We start from the raw sequence: 16,041 nt of genomic DNA, 5'->3' as shown, positions 1-16,041 counted from the left end.
GGTCTCTATTAACAAAAGGGTTCGTAACAAATTTTATCCAGCAAAATGCTACTTTTGATTTGTAAAGCACTGAAATATTAACATTTCATCTTACGTGAACGCCTATTTCTATTAGCATTTAATATTTCCTATCATCTTTTCATTGGATGAAGTGACGCTTTAATAGCTGTTGTTGAATGTGGTTTTGTCGACATTACCTGAATGCAGCACGCGTATGTCGTCAACTACCGTGTTGCTTCCTCATGTTACAAACAAAAACCGCTGACGTGCAAGAATAAAAAGCAATGCAAATATGAGGTTTTAGAGGGAAATATGTCATTTTATTGAAATATATAAAATGAACCTGTTCTGTGGGGCAGTGTATTGTGCACACTCTGCTGATCCAAAATAAATCAGAGGTACAAGTATGGCTGTAGATATACAAAACATCAGTGGATAAGTGCATGCATGAATGGATTTATCTTGTGAATTACACCTGTTTCAAATATCAGCATCATAAACTCCAAATATTTACAGTGTAGGCATAATATAGCTGAGATTTTAATGCACACAACCAGGTATCTTTTATTGTATTTACCATAATTTGGAGCGAGGAGTCAGAGCCTTTTGACCTTTGGCTATGAACCACTTTTTCATTACAGCATTAGCATTTTACCACCTGCTCTGACCAGTCATAGAGAAACATTAGAAATGAGAAACTGATGGAAAGTTCTTGAGAGAGACAATGTTGAAACATACATATAGTATCACAACTGATGACTACAAATGTGATTGACATACATCTCTCCTGAACTTGCCAAGTCACCTATTCCTGTTTACTCTTTCATCAATACTGCTGGCACAAAAAAAAAATAATCCTTTTGTTTTTTTTATTAAAGAAATATATTTATTACCCACAATTAACTTTGGTCGACATTTAAAACTGCTACAGTGTCAGAAAAAATCTGAATATATGTCTAAACAGTCTTCCAAGAAAACAAAAAAATGGGGTTGCCATATCAGACAAACAGATTTCAAATTTCAAGTCAAGGCAATTTTTAGATTGAACACTATTTTTTCAAGAAAGTTTATTTTTTAAAGGTAACCTGTCCCGAACACACTGCTGAAAAAAAAGCGGTAGATTGATTTAGTGCAAGCAAAGTCGGAATACTCAAATTATTGCTTGTTTAATTATTTTTACACTCAAACTCCAATTAATTTCTATTTTCAGAAAGGGCTTCCAAAGTATGATATTTCCCCAAGTGTAAGTTTCAAATAAACACCCAATCTGTTTCCAAACACTTAACTGATGTGCTTTACAAAGTGAACATTCAGCATCCGCCCAATATCCAAAAGGGAAAAAAAAAAGAACAAAAAACCTGTTTGTAAATCATCAACAGAACTGCTTGAACCAAGAGGCACAAGGCTTGATGACACAATTTCACAACATCAATTGTGGGAGTAAATAAAGCGTAAGATCCATATTGTCAAGCCAAATAGCTAAGTGGTCAATGACTGTTCAGCGTGCTCTGTCTTTTAAGTGCTTCTTAAAATTTATGCCATAACATGAAAACAATAGATGCATGGCAACAGCTGAAACAAAGCGAGTAAAGCTTCCCAAACTTATCTCCCACAAAACCCAACCTGTCCACCTCTTTTTATCTGTAGCTCTGATTTTAATTATTTTTGACAAAAAGGGACAAAGACTGAGGCAAGAGGGGCACATCAACCCCAGATAAAAAGAATAATCTTACAAAAAATAAACAAAAAAAGCATCAACAGTGAATAACACGGTGAAGAGAACCGAACACCCGAACCAGTCTTCAGTCTATTTTCACTGAACGTCAATGCTGGTTTGTGAAATGGGATCATTTTCAGGAGAGGAACACGAAAACTTTAGACTCCCAGCATGCCTGGTTTTTCATACTGGTTTTGAAACAGGGTGTAAGAGCATGTAGACACCCCTCCTCCCCCTGCCGCCACCGCTGACCTTCCTCTTCCTCTTGTGAATTAATTCTTGATCACTCCTCCATCTCCTTCACTTACAAAGCGCTTTCGTCCTCTGGTGGAGCAAATAAAGTTTAAAAGAAAAATTATTATAGCTCTGGTATGCATTTTACTACTCGTGTGTTCCTCTTAAGCACAAACGCATACCAACAGGGTAGGGAAGCCAAGAAGTCTTTTGAAAGATATTAGAATGGCCTTTGGGCGATTAGCCTTTGGGCCCTTATTAGTGACTAAATCAAAAATAATGCACTAAAGTGCTTATTACTGGACCAACTAACCTGGAGGGACAGGCATCCCTCAGTTGTTTGGTGATGACAGACTCTTGGTAGCATAAGTCCACAAAGGTCTCCATTATAGAGTGGGCATGTGGGACATCAAGGCTGATTTCAGGGAGTTCATTGTAGACACGCTGGAACCCCTACATGGAAAACGATGTGTAATCATGGTTAGTATATTAGGAAGTTAAGCACGTGAATTTGCATGTATAACTTGTTAAAGTACTACACGTTAGACTAAAAACGACAGTACATTAAAGAACTGACCCTATTCATCTGGTCTACAGTGATGAGGCCCGTTTTCCAGAAGGACTGCAGCAGCTTGATCATCATATGACTGGCAGTGTCCCCTGTTGACTCCAGCACCATCACTACAGCCTGAAAAATAGCAATGTACAACACAGTTTCAAATAATCAGAATTTCTTCTTTAGATTTGAGAACATTCTACATTTAACCACTTGGTGGCAGTGTGCTGATCTACATTTTCCTATTAGAAATTTTCATAAGACAAGGCAGGACAAAGGTGTAGTATGACTGACAGCAAAACTTTGCTTTCCTCGTAAGTACACTTACTAACACGGAAGCAATAAGTTTAGTGTTTTTTTACTTCGAATTTTGGTTATCTGGTTAGTGTGTTGAAATTTGTGAGAAATAATGGTAATTAATTTGTCAGGCTGCAACTCCAACATTTAGAAAAACTAAAACCATTGTGGCACCTATTGAACATGCAGCACTTGCAGTGCAACTAGCGCAATTAGCACTAAGCTCTATTAAGGTGCATAGTCCAGTGTGTGCACAACTGCTAACAAACACTATACTCACTTATTACTACCGTGGCATCTCTTTGTATACATTTATGCGTTTTTGTTTTGAGGGAAAAGACATCTGAACCAGTGAGAGTAGTTTTATGGATATAGGTTTTTTTTTAAAGAAATCAAAACCTTGCTGAGCAATGGCATTTCTATGGAGGATAGACCATGTTATGCAAAGAGCTTCTTTATTTTGGACTTACTGATTTAGAGATGTAATGCAAATGAGAGAAAGTCACTGCCAAACACACAAACACACTGTCCTTGGCAGGAAACAGAAATTACAGTTTTTCGAAGCCTCAGTTATTCATTTTTTATTTATTTGTTTACTCCAACTAGACAACAGAAAGAGGGAGAAAGCGATTCTGACATCAACCTTAGACTATATGATTGATGTTCTCACCAACCTCAGACTATATGATTGATGTTCTCACTGCAAATGTGACCTTTTCTCTTCTTCAAGACTCATACAGACTGATATAAACAACGTCTTTTTTTACCTCATAGACAAGCTCATGGTGGAAGTGGGGGACTTCCAGGTCCCGCAGACAGTGCTCAGCCTCTGACACATCTCCTGATATCAGGTACTCCTTAAGCAGAAGGTTCATCTGGAACACACACACACACTCATGAGCTTTTCTGTCTCCAAAGCATGTCAAAGACAATTTTCTTCAGAGCTTTGCCGGCAGGACCATACAGGACACAGAGTCACTGCCGTTCAGATCAAGCTGTGGGTTGAAAATACACTAACATTTATTGACCTGCATAAGTCAAATTAAATAAGGAAGTGGGAAGGTTGGAAACAAAACAAAGAGAACTCAAATAATGTTCCACCATAATTTAAATAGCATATTAATATGTTCTATTAAGGCAAAATGTTCTTGTTACCCAGCCTTTATATCTTATTACAGAGCATGGATGTAGAAAATCTACAATAGTTGGGGAATGAAACCTTGACATCTGTATGCCCAGGGCTGAATAGAGACTGAGACCAAAAGACCTAAAAATAACTGTCCCTCTAAAGTATTTTTAACAAACTCTGATGGGATTTACTCCTTAATAAAATCTGCACAAATGTCTAATATACATGAAGAACTTGTTTAGAGCGACGTTAAAACGTTTTAGTCTGTGCTTCATTTATCAGTATTGCTTGGTTATGTCATGCTCAGTGCCAAGCAGCATGTACATCAACAGGCACTGTAGTAGTTAAACCTATTTCTGAAACAATTAGTCACACCACTTGAGGTTTGAGAGAAGCACGATTGATGAAACAAGTTCAAAACACTGTGCGCTAGACCAACATTTCTAACTCACTGAGCTAAGGGAATGTACGGCTGTCTGAGCATCAAGAATAACATAACAGGACGGAAATGTAATGTGAACAAGCAGAATTATTGACAGGAGAAGAAAAACCAACTGAAATGATTAGAAGAAGCTACAAGTAAGAGGATACTAATAGAGAGTAGGAGCAGTGGGTGGACGAGGCCTTGTGCCTCATCCAGCTCACTACACTCCCTCTGGGGGTGCACACAACCATGCAGGAAATCAAAGGGTCTCAGGCTTATATAATGTTGTACAACTCACTGACCACTCTCTCGTTTCTAAACAATCACATAATCGCTCAAAATGTTGCATAACATACAATTTTACAAGATGTACACTGAAAACTCCCACACTAGCATGAAAAACTCCAGAAAATCAAGATCATAGAACAATACTTGTAGACAGCGTGTGTGTACGTGTGCACACACAGACACACACACACAGGGTGTTTTTCAGTCCAAGGCATGGGTGTGTATTTGTGCAAGCCTCTCCTGCATTCTCACTTTTTGCAATTCCCACTTCTGGGGGGGGGGGGGGGGGGGGGGGTGGTGGGGGGGGAGTGTTCTGCTGACACAGCAGTATAGCACAGGGCTGGCCTGTGGCTCACTACCCCGCACGAATCTCTGTCTTGTGTTCACCTTTTGTAAGGTCAACAAAGGAGCAGACTTTGACAATACAAAAACACTCCAAGTTTAAAAGATGATGATTTTAAATTCAGACATGAGCCAGTAACGGTTTGTTCTTTTTAAAATCTGCCTCTGCCCACCTCTTTGGTGAGATGTTTGACAGGTCTCAGGCCTCCTCCCACACCCCACACGTTGTCTAGACGAACCATCTCCCTCTTCATCGTCAGTAGCACTGCAGCACGGTCTAAAGCCACTCTGAAAACAAATAACCACAGTATGAGTTCTCAAGACAAAAGTGGACATGAGGTATGCACATAAAGTCAAATTATTTGAGATTAGAGCAAGACAACAGCGATTTATTAAAATTATGCATGTAGCTCTGAACTGACCAAAATAACACCACAGCAACAGATGTTTTAATATGTCTAAACACTGGGAAACCCCGATGTTCGACAGAGGAGAAGGACATCTGTTCTTAAACAAGTGGAAAGTAGCAGCTTTTTCCCCCAACACGGAGAAGGGGAGCCAAAAGTGTGTTTCTGCTGCATCTTTAATCAGCTGTTCAATGTTAGGTTTTGATTAAACTGTATGTTAACCTTGGTCATTGTGACTCACCTGGCATGCTCACAGTCCACTTTTCCTTTGTAACAGTCCAGGAAAGACATAGGGAGGACATGATCCGCTATGGCTCTGGCTATAAACTGGCCTAACATCTAAGAAAGACAAGAGAAAACGTCTTTTAAACACATAAAAAACAATGTTTAGTTTGCTGACAGCATACAGTCATTTTTCTTTTGTGCAGGTACAACTTTTATCGTAAGTGCAAATAAAACCAATTTCAGATCTGACTAACCACATTCAGCCGTCACAGATTTCACATGGTAGTGCGGTTCATAAAAATACAGCAGGGGTGGAAAGAAAAGCATGCATGAGTCAGTGATTCAGTAGCCTCAGTGTGTGGTTGATGTCACAAGCTGAATCTCATCACGTTTGTATGTGCACCTGAATGTCATATTTAATCTTTTAAGTGTATTAAGCCCTGCAGTATGTCTCCACCCAGCCATGAGCTTCTTAAGCACACAAAAGTGTTAGAGGTCCATTTGATAGAAATCTGTCTCAACTCTACCTGAGGAGCCTCTGGTGTGTCCAGTATGAGGTCTGGCAGCTCTATGAGCATCTTGTCGAAGGCGCGAGCCATGTCGCTTTGTGATAGCAGCTTTCCCGTCAGATCAGAGAGCAGGCGGGAGGTCAGCTCTCTGTGGCTGGCTTTGCCCTCGAGGGACAAGGACACAGCCAGGGAGGAGAACTCGTATTTATGTAGGCCCAGGTTGAGCCCCTTCAGCAACATCTGTCAGCAATGAAGAGTAAAGTAAAAAAAAGTTTTGCAGTCAACTTGAATCAAAAATAAACTCTAAAATATGTTTACAGAACTATCTGATTATCTAGTTCTTTTGCTGATCTATATGTGCAAAAGAGTGCTGCTGCCATTTTTCCATCTATTTATTCTCCACTCATTCTTTGTCAAAATGCATCACAGGGCGATAGAAGAAAATCTTTATATGAAATATACTACCTCCACTTCTTTAGTGTCTCCATGTTCAAAGTACTCCTGTACAATTGGGTTGACCATTTTTTCCAATTCCCTCTCTTCCACCTCTGGTACAACAGTTTCATAAACTGTGTCCCCCTGTGCAAGGACAGACGCATAAGCAGTCACAATGTGCATGAACACAAATATTCTCAACTGAATGAGTGCACATTAATTTTTCCAAGTTATTTTATAAGCTTTCAAGTATCTATCATTTCACATCCATTCTGCGGCACTAATTACAGACGACCTGACTGAAAGCTTGTTATCAAGAGGAGACTCGAAGTTACAAAAACGTTGAAAGCATAAAATGTAAAAATGCCAAGGTTGTCTGTCCCCACCCTTCTGTAATGTAATTTAACAACTTCTGTTTTGGTTCTACACCAGGATTTTTAGATGCTAAGAATACCACAAGTGGTCCGGCACAGAAAACAAATTCTAACAGTAAAATAATTCTATGATTTTAATTTCATGTAAATATCTGACCATTACAAATACCCTGTTGTTTGCACCTGTTCTGAACAACCCAAATTTATATAACAGGAAAACTCAAAAGTTTAACATGGTGATTCATTTTCGTGTTTCTCTTTAAGGTTATGGGAGAGTACAGGAGTACCTGTATGCCAAAATTCAGCAAAAGTTCTTTTTTTCCCCCTCTTCACATGGAGGCCAATTATAATTATTGGAAGGAAGAGGACACATTCAGTTCCTATTACAGAGCCACTGAAATTGTTATTATATTTTGGCACTTTTCTAAGGACAGGATGACCTGTTCCACTCAGACTGACAGGATCACCTGATAAACAATTTCTGACTCAAAGGCCACTGTCTGCACATGTCCTATGTAGTTTCTGTATCGCAATGTTCCAGTTCCCTTTTAACACACTGACATTTTTCCACTGCGTTCCTACAACCGTTAAAAGGCTGAATGACTTTTTACTCGTAGCAGAAGCTCCACTGCCACTTTGTGTTCAGCCAGCGTGACCAACAACAGGAGAGAAACTTGGCCCTCAGTATCACACAGAGCATTTAGTTGATAACAGGGTTAAAGATTGAAAGTACTGTTGATTGTCATGGGACAGAGCCATCTGGATGAGACAGTCTTGTGAGCAGGCACCTTTTACAGACTTTGGCCAAATCATGTTGACTCTTTGATGTAAAACGATAATTTCCCAATTAACCATTACATGACATATCCAGTAAAAGGAAAAACAAAAAAACAAAAAAAAACAAAACAAAAAAAAAATATATATATATATATATAGTTTTAGATTTTTATACACACACACACACACACACACACTGTGGACAGACAAGTAATAGTCATATTACTTGCCATATTGTATTTCTCTCTCAGCGCAAGAGAGCATAGAATGTCTAATTAATTAGAGACGCCAGAGTGCATATGCTTATTGTCTGAGAGTGCACAATCATTATCTTGTTCAGAGCGAAGCCTTTTGTACATACAACGTAGCCCAACAGCAGCAATCCCTTCAACATCAGCACATTTGTTTGACCCAAAACATCACATAGCTTTCATCGGCGACATCTTTGAAATTAAAAGCTGACCTGAGCTGCTGATGCTCAATCGTTCAAGTACCATTGAAAAAACACATTGTAGAATCACTTTCCATATACCAGATAAATCTGAAACTATTTTGATCAGAAATTAATCCAATACAAATGCAATTTCCCAACTTTAAGTGCAGACTTATAAATTAAGTGAGAAATAATGTTTAGACTATTCAACTGCATTATCAAAATGGACACTTGTTTAATTAATGTGGCAAATATAATTTGATCTAAACATAAATCAAAATACAAACCCAGAAGAGCCTCCCTTACCTGAGCAGATTCATCATAGTTGGGGTCCCGTGCATCAGGCTCCTCATCCTCATAGACCATCCCGGCAGCTCCCCAAACGCCTTTACCACCTGCCCCACCTGCAGACAACCAGACGGCCACCAACCCTTTAGGGGAGCTCCAGTGTAACATGTGAAAAGGCACTTATCGCAACCATAGTTTCTGCTGCCAATGAAAGGTAGGTCATTGGACACACGTTTTAAAATTAGTTGTCACAGTCAACAATCTGAGTCAAACAATACACAAATCATAGACATCAGAGGTTCCCAATGTTTCTGTGCACTAACTTTTCCAATTTCACTCCAGCAGCTGAAGCTGCTAATTGTTGTTTCTAAATGTCAGAAAAAGAGGAAGCCTGTGTTTTCAGAGCTACAGTACAAGCTGAACTTGGCTGAGCTGCAAAGGAATAGGGCGTTTTTTTTTTTTTGGTACCTTTTTTTGGCAGGCCTCTCCCCTTGCCTGTCCTGGATTTGCGGTCGTTGGTGTTGACTTTGCCCTTTGGACTGTGTGGGTCACTTCCTGCCAAATCTCCTGACTCTGAGAAGGACTCACTGGCAGAATTTCGGGATGAGGACTTGCGCAGACGGCGCTTGGCTTTGGCTTTGAGCCGCGCTTCATGCAGTGCTTTCTCCTGGGGCGTCCAGTTACCGTTCACCTCCGCCTCATTCAGGGGGTCTTCGTCATCACTGTAGGGGTGGTTAGTCTCTGCCTGGTTGTCATCGATCTGGAACATACCTGATGTTGGAGAGTTGGAAAAGTTTAGACATTATCACTTAGACATTATTCAACAATTGGACAGTTTCTAAGTATTTTCAAACTATATGACAACCCTGCCCATATTCTGTTGTTGTTCTCTTTGATCTCTTGGTCCAGGATAGGCTGCTGGATTCCAATTAAGATGCACAATGCTTCAACAAACCATAAGAATTAAGGTCATTGTGTGGCAACTTTTTACCAACCTTCCTATTTATTCCAGTTAAAATAAATACATTAAAAAAAAAACAGTCGAGTGCACAAAACAAAATGGGTTTTCTGACTTTGATGTTGAGAATCCAGGCCTCATCACCAAACATCAGTAGCCAGCTTCAGTAATGCTTTTTGTGCAGAATGAGAGCAAATCCTTGAGGCGTGTTCTGTAAAACCTCCCTATTAGAGTGAAATCATCACTAACACCAACTTTAAACTAACACTCGCAATAATAACTGAGATGAACCAAAGTAAAGTATTTTCTCTCCACTAGTAAACTGATTTGGAGAAGTATGCAACTTTTTATCTTTCAACTGAGCAGTTAGGAAAACTTTAATGCACAACTCTGCAATAAACAAAGTTTAACAAGGTTGATATCTGCAAACATGTTTCTGTTACAGTTACAGTCAAAAAGATGTGGCAACAAGTGAAAACTAAAGCAGCTGAAGTTTGCTGGCTGCACACGGTGGGTGTATTGTAGTAAGATGAGAAGGTTAATATTACGACTGCTATACAAGAAACACAGCTCCAAGATTTGGTACACACAAAACAGCTCCAGACTAGAGCATCTGATGATTACGTAGATTTTGTTTGGCTCAGATGCAGCTGCTCACTACAGTAGAGATCATACAATATACATATTAAGTAAAACTGCATGAACACCTTAACCATAAAGAACTGTTTTGGCTATGTGTGTTGCAGCCACCTGTATAAGTCATGGCTGTGTCTTGCACATAAATCCAAAGGTCACTTAACACCCAAAACATAACACAGGAAGATGGCAGTGGGACAAATTCACACTCGCCACCCACTTTCAGCAGATGTAAATTTGGTCAGATAACTTGGTGTACTATTCTTCTGTGGGAGTAACTTTTTTTTTTTTTTTTTTTTTTTTTAAATCTAATCTCCTGTTACTTCATGGAGGTGTGGAGAAAGAGACACAACAACCAACAAGAAGTAGTGGGACCAGAGTGCCAGAGGGGATTAAGGGCAGCACATGCTGTAGAAATGCTGACAACACTTTTTTAAAAGTTCCTCTGACTTCTCGCGATCTGTCCATAGCAGATACATTGGGATGTGACTGCATATGGCATGGTAGGGTCTGCGACTGATCACATGACGGGGCTGTGGGAGAGAAGGAAAGCAGCAGGAGGAGGAATGTCTGAGGGTGTAATGAATACCAGCATCTCTTGTGCATGAGCCCAAATGACAGTTTGAGGAGTTAGAGGAGCTATAGATTACAGGACATGTAGAAAACAGAGGGGAAAGGGGAAGATAGCCAAGCCACAGCTAAAACAGCAGCAGCAGTTTGTGTGCCACGCAAGTCTCTGTTACAACTTGTGTAATTATTGTGCATGTGTTAAGTCAAAAGGTGCTCAAATAATCTCAAACTTTTCCAGCGTTTATTTGGCTAAAAAAATAACGAATGAAAAAGAAGCCTTTTTGAGCCAACGCAGGACACTTGCCTATATTAACCTGTAAGAGCAGTACCACACCCTTGGCCTTGACAAAATCTGTAAACAGCCGACCATGTGTCATCTCCTCCTCCTGCTCCTCCTCCTTCCCTCATGCAGGCCACACGGCCTGCCAGCACTGTAAATTAGGAACTAACCAATGGCAGCCTGCCAAACACACGGCCGGCCAATGGGAAAAGAGCAGAAAAGTGAGAAAGTCGAAAAAGTCGAAGTAATTTGCCAAGACAAGAGTTGCAAAACAGCAAAATGTGGCCCGCCTACCTTTTTAAACACAGAGAACCATGAGATTCACTCATATTCAGTCTACAAAAGGTAGGTCTGTGTGTCACCATCACAGCCCCACAGAGCTGCAGAAACCACTCACTCCTCACCTGCAGTCTTTAATCCTGCACGCCCACCAGAGTGCACAAAAGTGAACACCAAACCACTCAACACTGTCGTGATGCTTTTCAGAAGTGCCCACACAAGTTGACTAGTTTTAAGAACACAAAGCCAGTTGCAGGCGAGCGGAGGACCTCTGCCCTATATACTGTGTTTTAGCTTTGCACAACCAGTAGAGCCAAACAGCAGCACTGAGGCCATTCATTTAATATACCCATACAGTAGCAGTGTTTATGAACGAAAATGCATGTAATGCAACAGTCTTCACTGACCTCCTTTGGGACAGATCTAGTGCTCATTACTGTATATGTAAGTGTAAAGTAGGCAAAGCAGGAATCTGTCAAATCCAACCGAAATTTTGAGGGAGGTGTTTGATTCGATAATTTTGGAGCCTGCAGAACAAATAACGTCTTCCTTAAACTACCATATCAACACATCTTTAAACCAGTAAACTTAATAATTTGAAAGCTTTGCATTAGTTTTTGCTAACTGTACCTTATAATCTGGTAACAGAGTGAGTGTGCAGTTTGACACAGCAGCTTTTCACTCCACTTCCTTAAAAAATGTGTTTGACATGTACATTTAAGCAGGATTTGTGTCTTTACAACTAGCTTGTGGCCCGGAGTCAATTTAGAAATGGACATTATTTGTATATTATTATTATTATTATTATTATTATAGTATCAATATGTTCTGTTATTCTTGAAAAGAAACAAATCCTTTTGGTAGGTCGTTACAAATAAGTTACAAATGTCTAAAAGCAGATGTACATCTTAAAAACTGACTTCAGGGGATCTCTGAAAGAATCCATCAATCCAAATGCAAATGAGATTCAATAATAATGGTACATCAAGCTGTCCACAAGCAATTCCTTTTACTATGACATTCTTGTACTTTTATATTTGAGCGTTGGTGGACTGGTGATTGTGCAGCTGTGCGCAACATTATAATCTTTTGATTAACAGATGAGGCAGATTTGTTTTCACTTCTACTTTCAAAAATCTCGACTAACTCACAGACTGCTTTGATTTAGATGCAGTAGAAAAACGAGAAATGAGAAATTCAGTAGAATTGAGTCCTATTTTATAAAACCGTGCGTGTCTTAAACATACTACAACAAATTAAAGACTGTTAGCAACACATGCATATTGTATATGTATATTAAGTTTTGATGGTACTCCTCAGTGAATTGTTATATAAAATGCACAAACCAACAACCCTGTTGAACTTGTCTGTTTGCAGCAAACATTGCACACAAGGACACACAGTGCATACTTCACTTTAACTGTCTGTTCAATGGTACTGCGTTAGTTTGTGAAATATAATGCTGGCATTGTTGCCTTAGAGACTCTCCGTTTAACATCCCAGTTAAATAAAGGGTAAAAGCATGCACAGAAGAGCACAAGAAAAAAACAATTGGCTGTAATGTAAAATAAGCATCTGCAAAATGATATAAGGGACAAATGGAGAACAGCCCAACTGTATTTGGCCCTGTGGTGACTATCTGGAGACAAAAAGGGTGTGGACATGTTGGGGGTTAAACTGTAACTTAATTCAAAGAAAGGAGACTGAAAAGAATATGCCTAGAAACAAAAGCTAAACTTCTGTGCATATGGTCATATGCGATTATATATGAGCTACCTACACACACACACAGTACATTTGCTGACTGTGCTTTGAGTCACTGTCTGTGACAACAACAACCGATAAAGTTTGAAGGGAGGTGCAGAACAGATTAGCGCGTCAGATAAATAGTTATGGTCTGATAAGGCTTTTTATTTAACTAAATAATCAGGCTTTCACCTTCACTGGGGTGTTGTAAAGCACTACTTTCCATGGGCGGGGGGATCTGTTTCTAAATGGATGGTGTGTGCAAACATATTTACATAAAATTATGCGGGGGTGGGGGGTTAACAAAAGGGAGAGACGGCAAGACCATAACATAATGTTTACTCGGCAGGCTACGAAGAGACTAGGCTTGACATTTATGAATGTGGGTTTCTTCCATGATTATCACGCAAGACATTTATTCAAAGAGTTGGTGGTTATTTTAACAGGTGGGGCTCTGCACAGGCCTTAAATCTGGATACAGAGCACTTATGGCAGCACAGACTGGCCATGTTGTTTTTGAAGTGTACTGAAACACTACTTGACAAGTGCAGATCAAAATTTTAGATGTTATATTAATATCAAATATTTAGTTAAACTACCAAAAAAATCCACCTACCTGAAAGAAAGAAAAAAAGTCAGCCAACAAGTTACTATTATATTTTGCAATAATTGCAGACAACAGCAACTAAGTTGACTAACAACTTTCAACTGATCGAAGCTGTAAAAAGTGAGGTGAGGTTAGTGGAACATGAGTAAAGCTTAACTCTTTATTATTTCTAAAGTCAAGAACTTTCAAAAGCAACACATGCGCAATGAGCTACTCGAATTCTGCTGATATTTATCATTATTTTTAAAAATCATTTGTGTGTTCATAGCTGGTGGACCCCTGAGCCATTTAAAGACATCATTTCAGACCCTATAACCCCAAATTTGACAAAAGGGAGAAAAGATGTTCAATATCCAATGACTGGTCAGGTGGGAAAAATGCATGTCCAGTAAAGCGTTCTCCCCACATACTGACAAACTGTGCTATACCAGGTCATTGTTCAGTGGGAGTTCAGTGTCTAAACTGAACTAGAACTTAAAGAAAGTCAGCCCCTTCAATGTGCACGGACCAACTCCTCTAACCGATCAAGCGTCTTGAAAAAAATAACTTCAGTTCATGCAGAAAGACCCATGTTTGCACTGGCTGCTTTGAAACACACACACCACTGCAACACACCAATAACATGCATATGGTATGGCCCATTTAGGTCCGTGTGATCCCGTTCAAAATCAAACCAGAGAAGCAAACACAACGTGCTAGTTCACGTCTGAGAAAGTTTATCAGACAGTTGACAACTGATAACCTGCTGCTAACAGCTCCAACTATACATCCCTTATGTAAGCTTTAAATACACATCAAAGCAGAGATTATGTAAGACGTTTCCCACTGGCTCTTATAGGCTTTATGTCGACGTCACCAGCAGACAGACGCAAGCTGGCAGCCCAGTGTGCCACGAGCACAAATATCATTCAAAAAGCCAATGCGATCGGTTGTGAATGATTGAAATAGTTATTCACACAGGCTATAATGTGGTAATGACAAATGTATGAAGCGGACATGAGGTCAACATCCGTAGAATTCAGTTTAATCGACATTGCATCCTGTTTTCAATGTCTCGATAACAAAATTGAGAAACCACTTGGCTGACAAAACGTATCCAACATATCATGCAGCAAAAGGGGGCGTTCAATATCAAAACTGCGTCTCGGTGTAAATTAATGGTTCACACACCTAAACTGGTACACAAGACAGGGGAACTGTGACAACAGATGTACATTTAGGTGGGCGAGGAACCGAGAACCAAAACAGATCATTCTCTCACGCATTTAGTGGTTTAGCTGCATAGACCAGTCTCGGGTATAAAAAAATGCATCGAGCAGCTGCGTCAGTGTGTGCACCGAGCCACTTGTCAAAGCGGAAGTAAGCGTTGGGACGATCGTCCAATCAGAAGCGTGAAAAGGGTTAAATGTAAAAGCACTTCAACAACAAACATCTTTCGAAAAGTTCTATTAAAAAAGGGGGAAAACCTCCAGTTGAATTCGGCTCTGACTGCAACGTCGAGCGCGCAAAGCTGCGTCAGTGCGCAGAGATTTCTTGCAGCAGCGCTCGGTGTGCTTTAAACAGAGCACATGGTGAAGCATGTCTGGACAATGGATCGGGGAGACTACAGCAGGCCCAGGGGTAGCTCGTTGAGACTAAGCAACGGGGGGGAAAGCGACACAAATACAGTGCACGGCTGAATTCATCGGCTCACCTTCGGCTTTTGGAGCGGGGGCCCATGTATCCACTTCAGTCGCCATGGCGCTCTCCAAGTGCTCGGTTTAAAAATCCTCCTATCGAGCTGCAACAAACACCCCAAAAAGCTACACGCCACACGTCTGCACAACAACAAGCTGCCTGTTGTGACAGTCTTTCGACAAATGACGCGCTGTGGATGGGAAACCGAAGTCCTCCCGAGTCTTTAAATTCTGCACTGCACGGTCTCAGCTGAGACAACAACAAAAATGGTGAAATTAAATTACCAAAAAAAATAAAAAAAGCAGAAATGCCGAGGATTGAATGACAGAAATGCAATAGTCAACACTCCTAAAGTCTACGGCGGTGAAGAGTAAAAACACATAAACACTGGGGACGAAACGCGCCTTGATTAGTCGGAGAGCATTTCAGCAAACGGCCCGTATGGTAAACAAAGTCTGTTTTTAACTTTGCAAAGCGATCCGAGCGGAGTCACGTGGTGAACGGGCGACTGAGGAGTGAGGAGTGGTGAGTGGGGTGGGTGGGTGCTAGGCCACCCCGACCAATCATAGAGCAGGGAGAAGATCCACGCTTTCAACGTCAAATCTTATTCTTATGAGGACTGTTGAGACAGTCTTATGGGAAGTGCTAAATGAATAGAAAACGGTAGATTGTGTTAAAGATATTCGTCCCTTTCACACCCTGGGCTTCTCGTGTGTGTGTGTGTGTCTGTGTGTGTGCGTGACTGCATGTCATCAATGGTTACTCCCACACAACACTACCCCTTGTCTTGTGTACAGTGTTGGACTTGCATCTTGTGTGTCCTCTCTCATCTAACTACCTCATTACCTCTCAG

At 40.3% G+C, this 16,041-nt stretch overlaps 1 protein-coding gene across 1 annotated transcript; it reads right to left on the bottom strand.

The window, feature by feature from the left end:
• Positions 1-293: 293 nt before the first annotated feature.
• On the bottom strand, positions 294-15,696 carry pdcd4a (programmed cell death 4a). The gene is made up of 11 exons (XM_067497175.1): positions 15,205-15,696; positions 8,904-9,206; positions 8,454-8,551; positions 6,594-6,707; positions 6,147-6,368; positions 5,636-5,733; positions 5,161-5,275; positions 3,572-3,679; positions 2,529-2,639; positions 2,265-2,404; positions 294-2,041 (listed from the first exon to the last, which is right to left on the bottom strand). Exons 1-11 carry the CDS (start codon positions 15,248-15,250, stop codon positions 1,990-1,992), a joined length of 1,407 nt encoding a protein of 468 aa, XP_067353276.1. The 5' UTR covers positions 15,251-15,696; the 3' UTR covers positions 294-1,989.
• Between the last annotated feature and the right edge of the window lie 345 nt (positions 15,697-16,041).

Source organism: Channa argus, chromosome 3, assembly GCF_033026475.1.
Source record: "Channa argus isolate prfri chromosome 3, Channa argus male v1.0, whole genome shotgun sequence".
Classification (NCBI taxonomy): Eukaryota; Metazoa; Chordata; class Actinopteri; order Anabantiformes; family Channidae; genus Channa; species Channa argus.
Note: the sequence above shows the minus strand (reverse complement) of the source record. Positions and strands in the feature narration are given on the sequence as shown.

Bases quoted from the DNA above. Each gene is read 5' to 3' on its own strand.
- pdcd4a (XM_067497175.1), bottom strand. From the start codon at position 15,250: ATGGCGACTGAAGTGGATACATGGGCCCCCGCTCCAAAAGCCGAAG. The intron at 8,552-8,903 runs GTACCAAAAAAA...GGTTGTCTGCAG, and splicing joins GAGAGGCCTGCCAAAAAAAG to GTGGGGCAGGTGGTAAAGGC. The intron at 2,042-2,264 runs GTTAGTTGGTCC...TTGCTCCACCAG, and splicing joins AGGGATGCCTGTCCCTCCAG to AGGACGAAAGCGCTTTGTAA.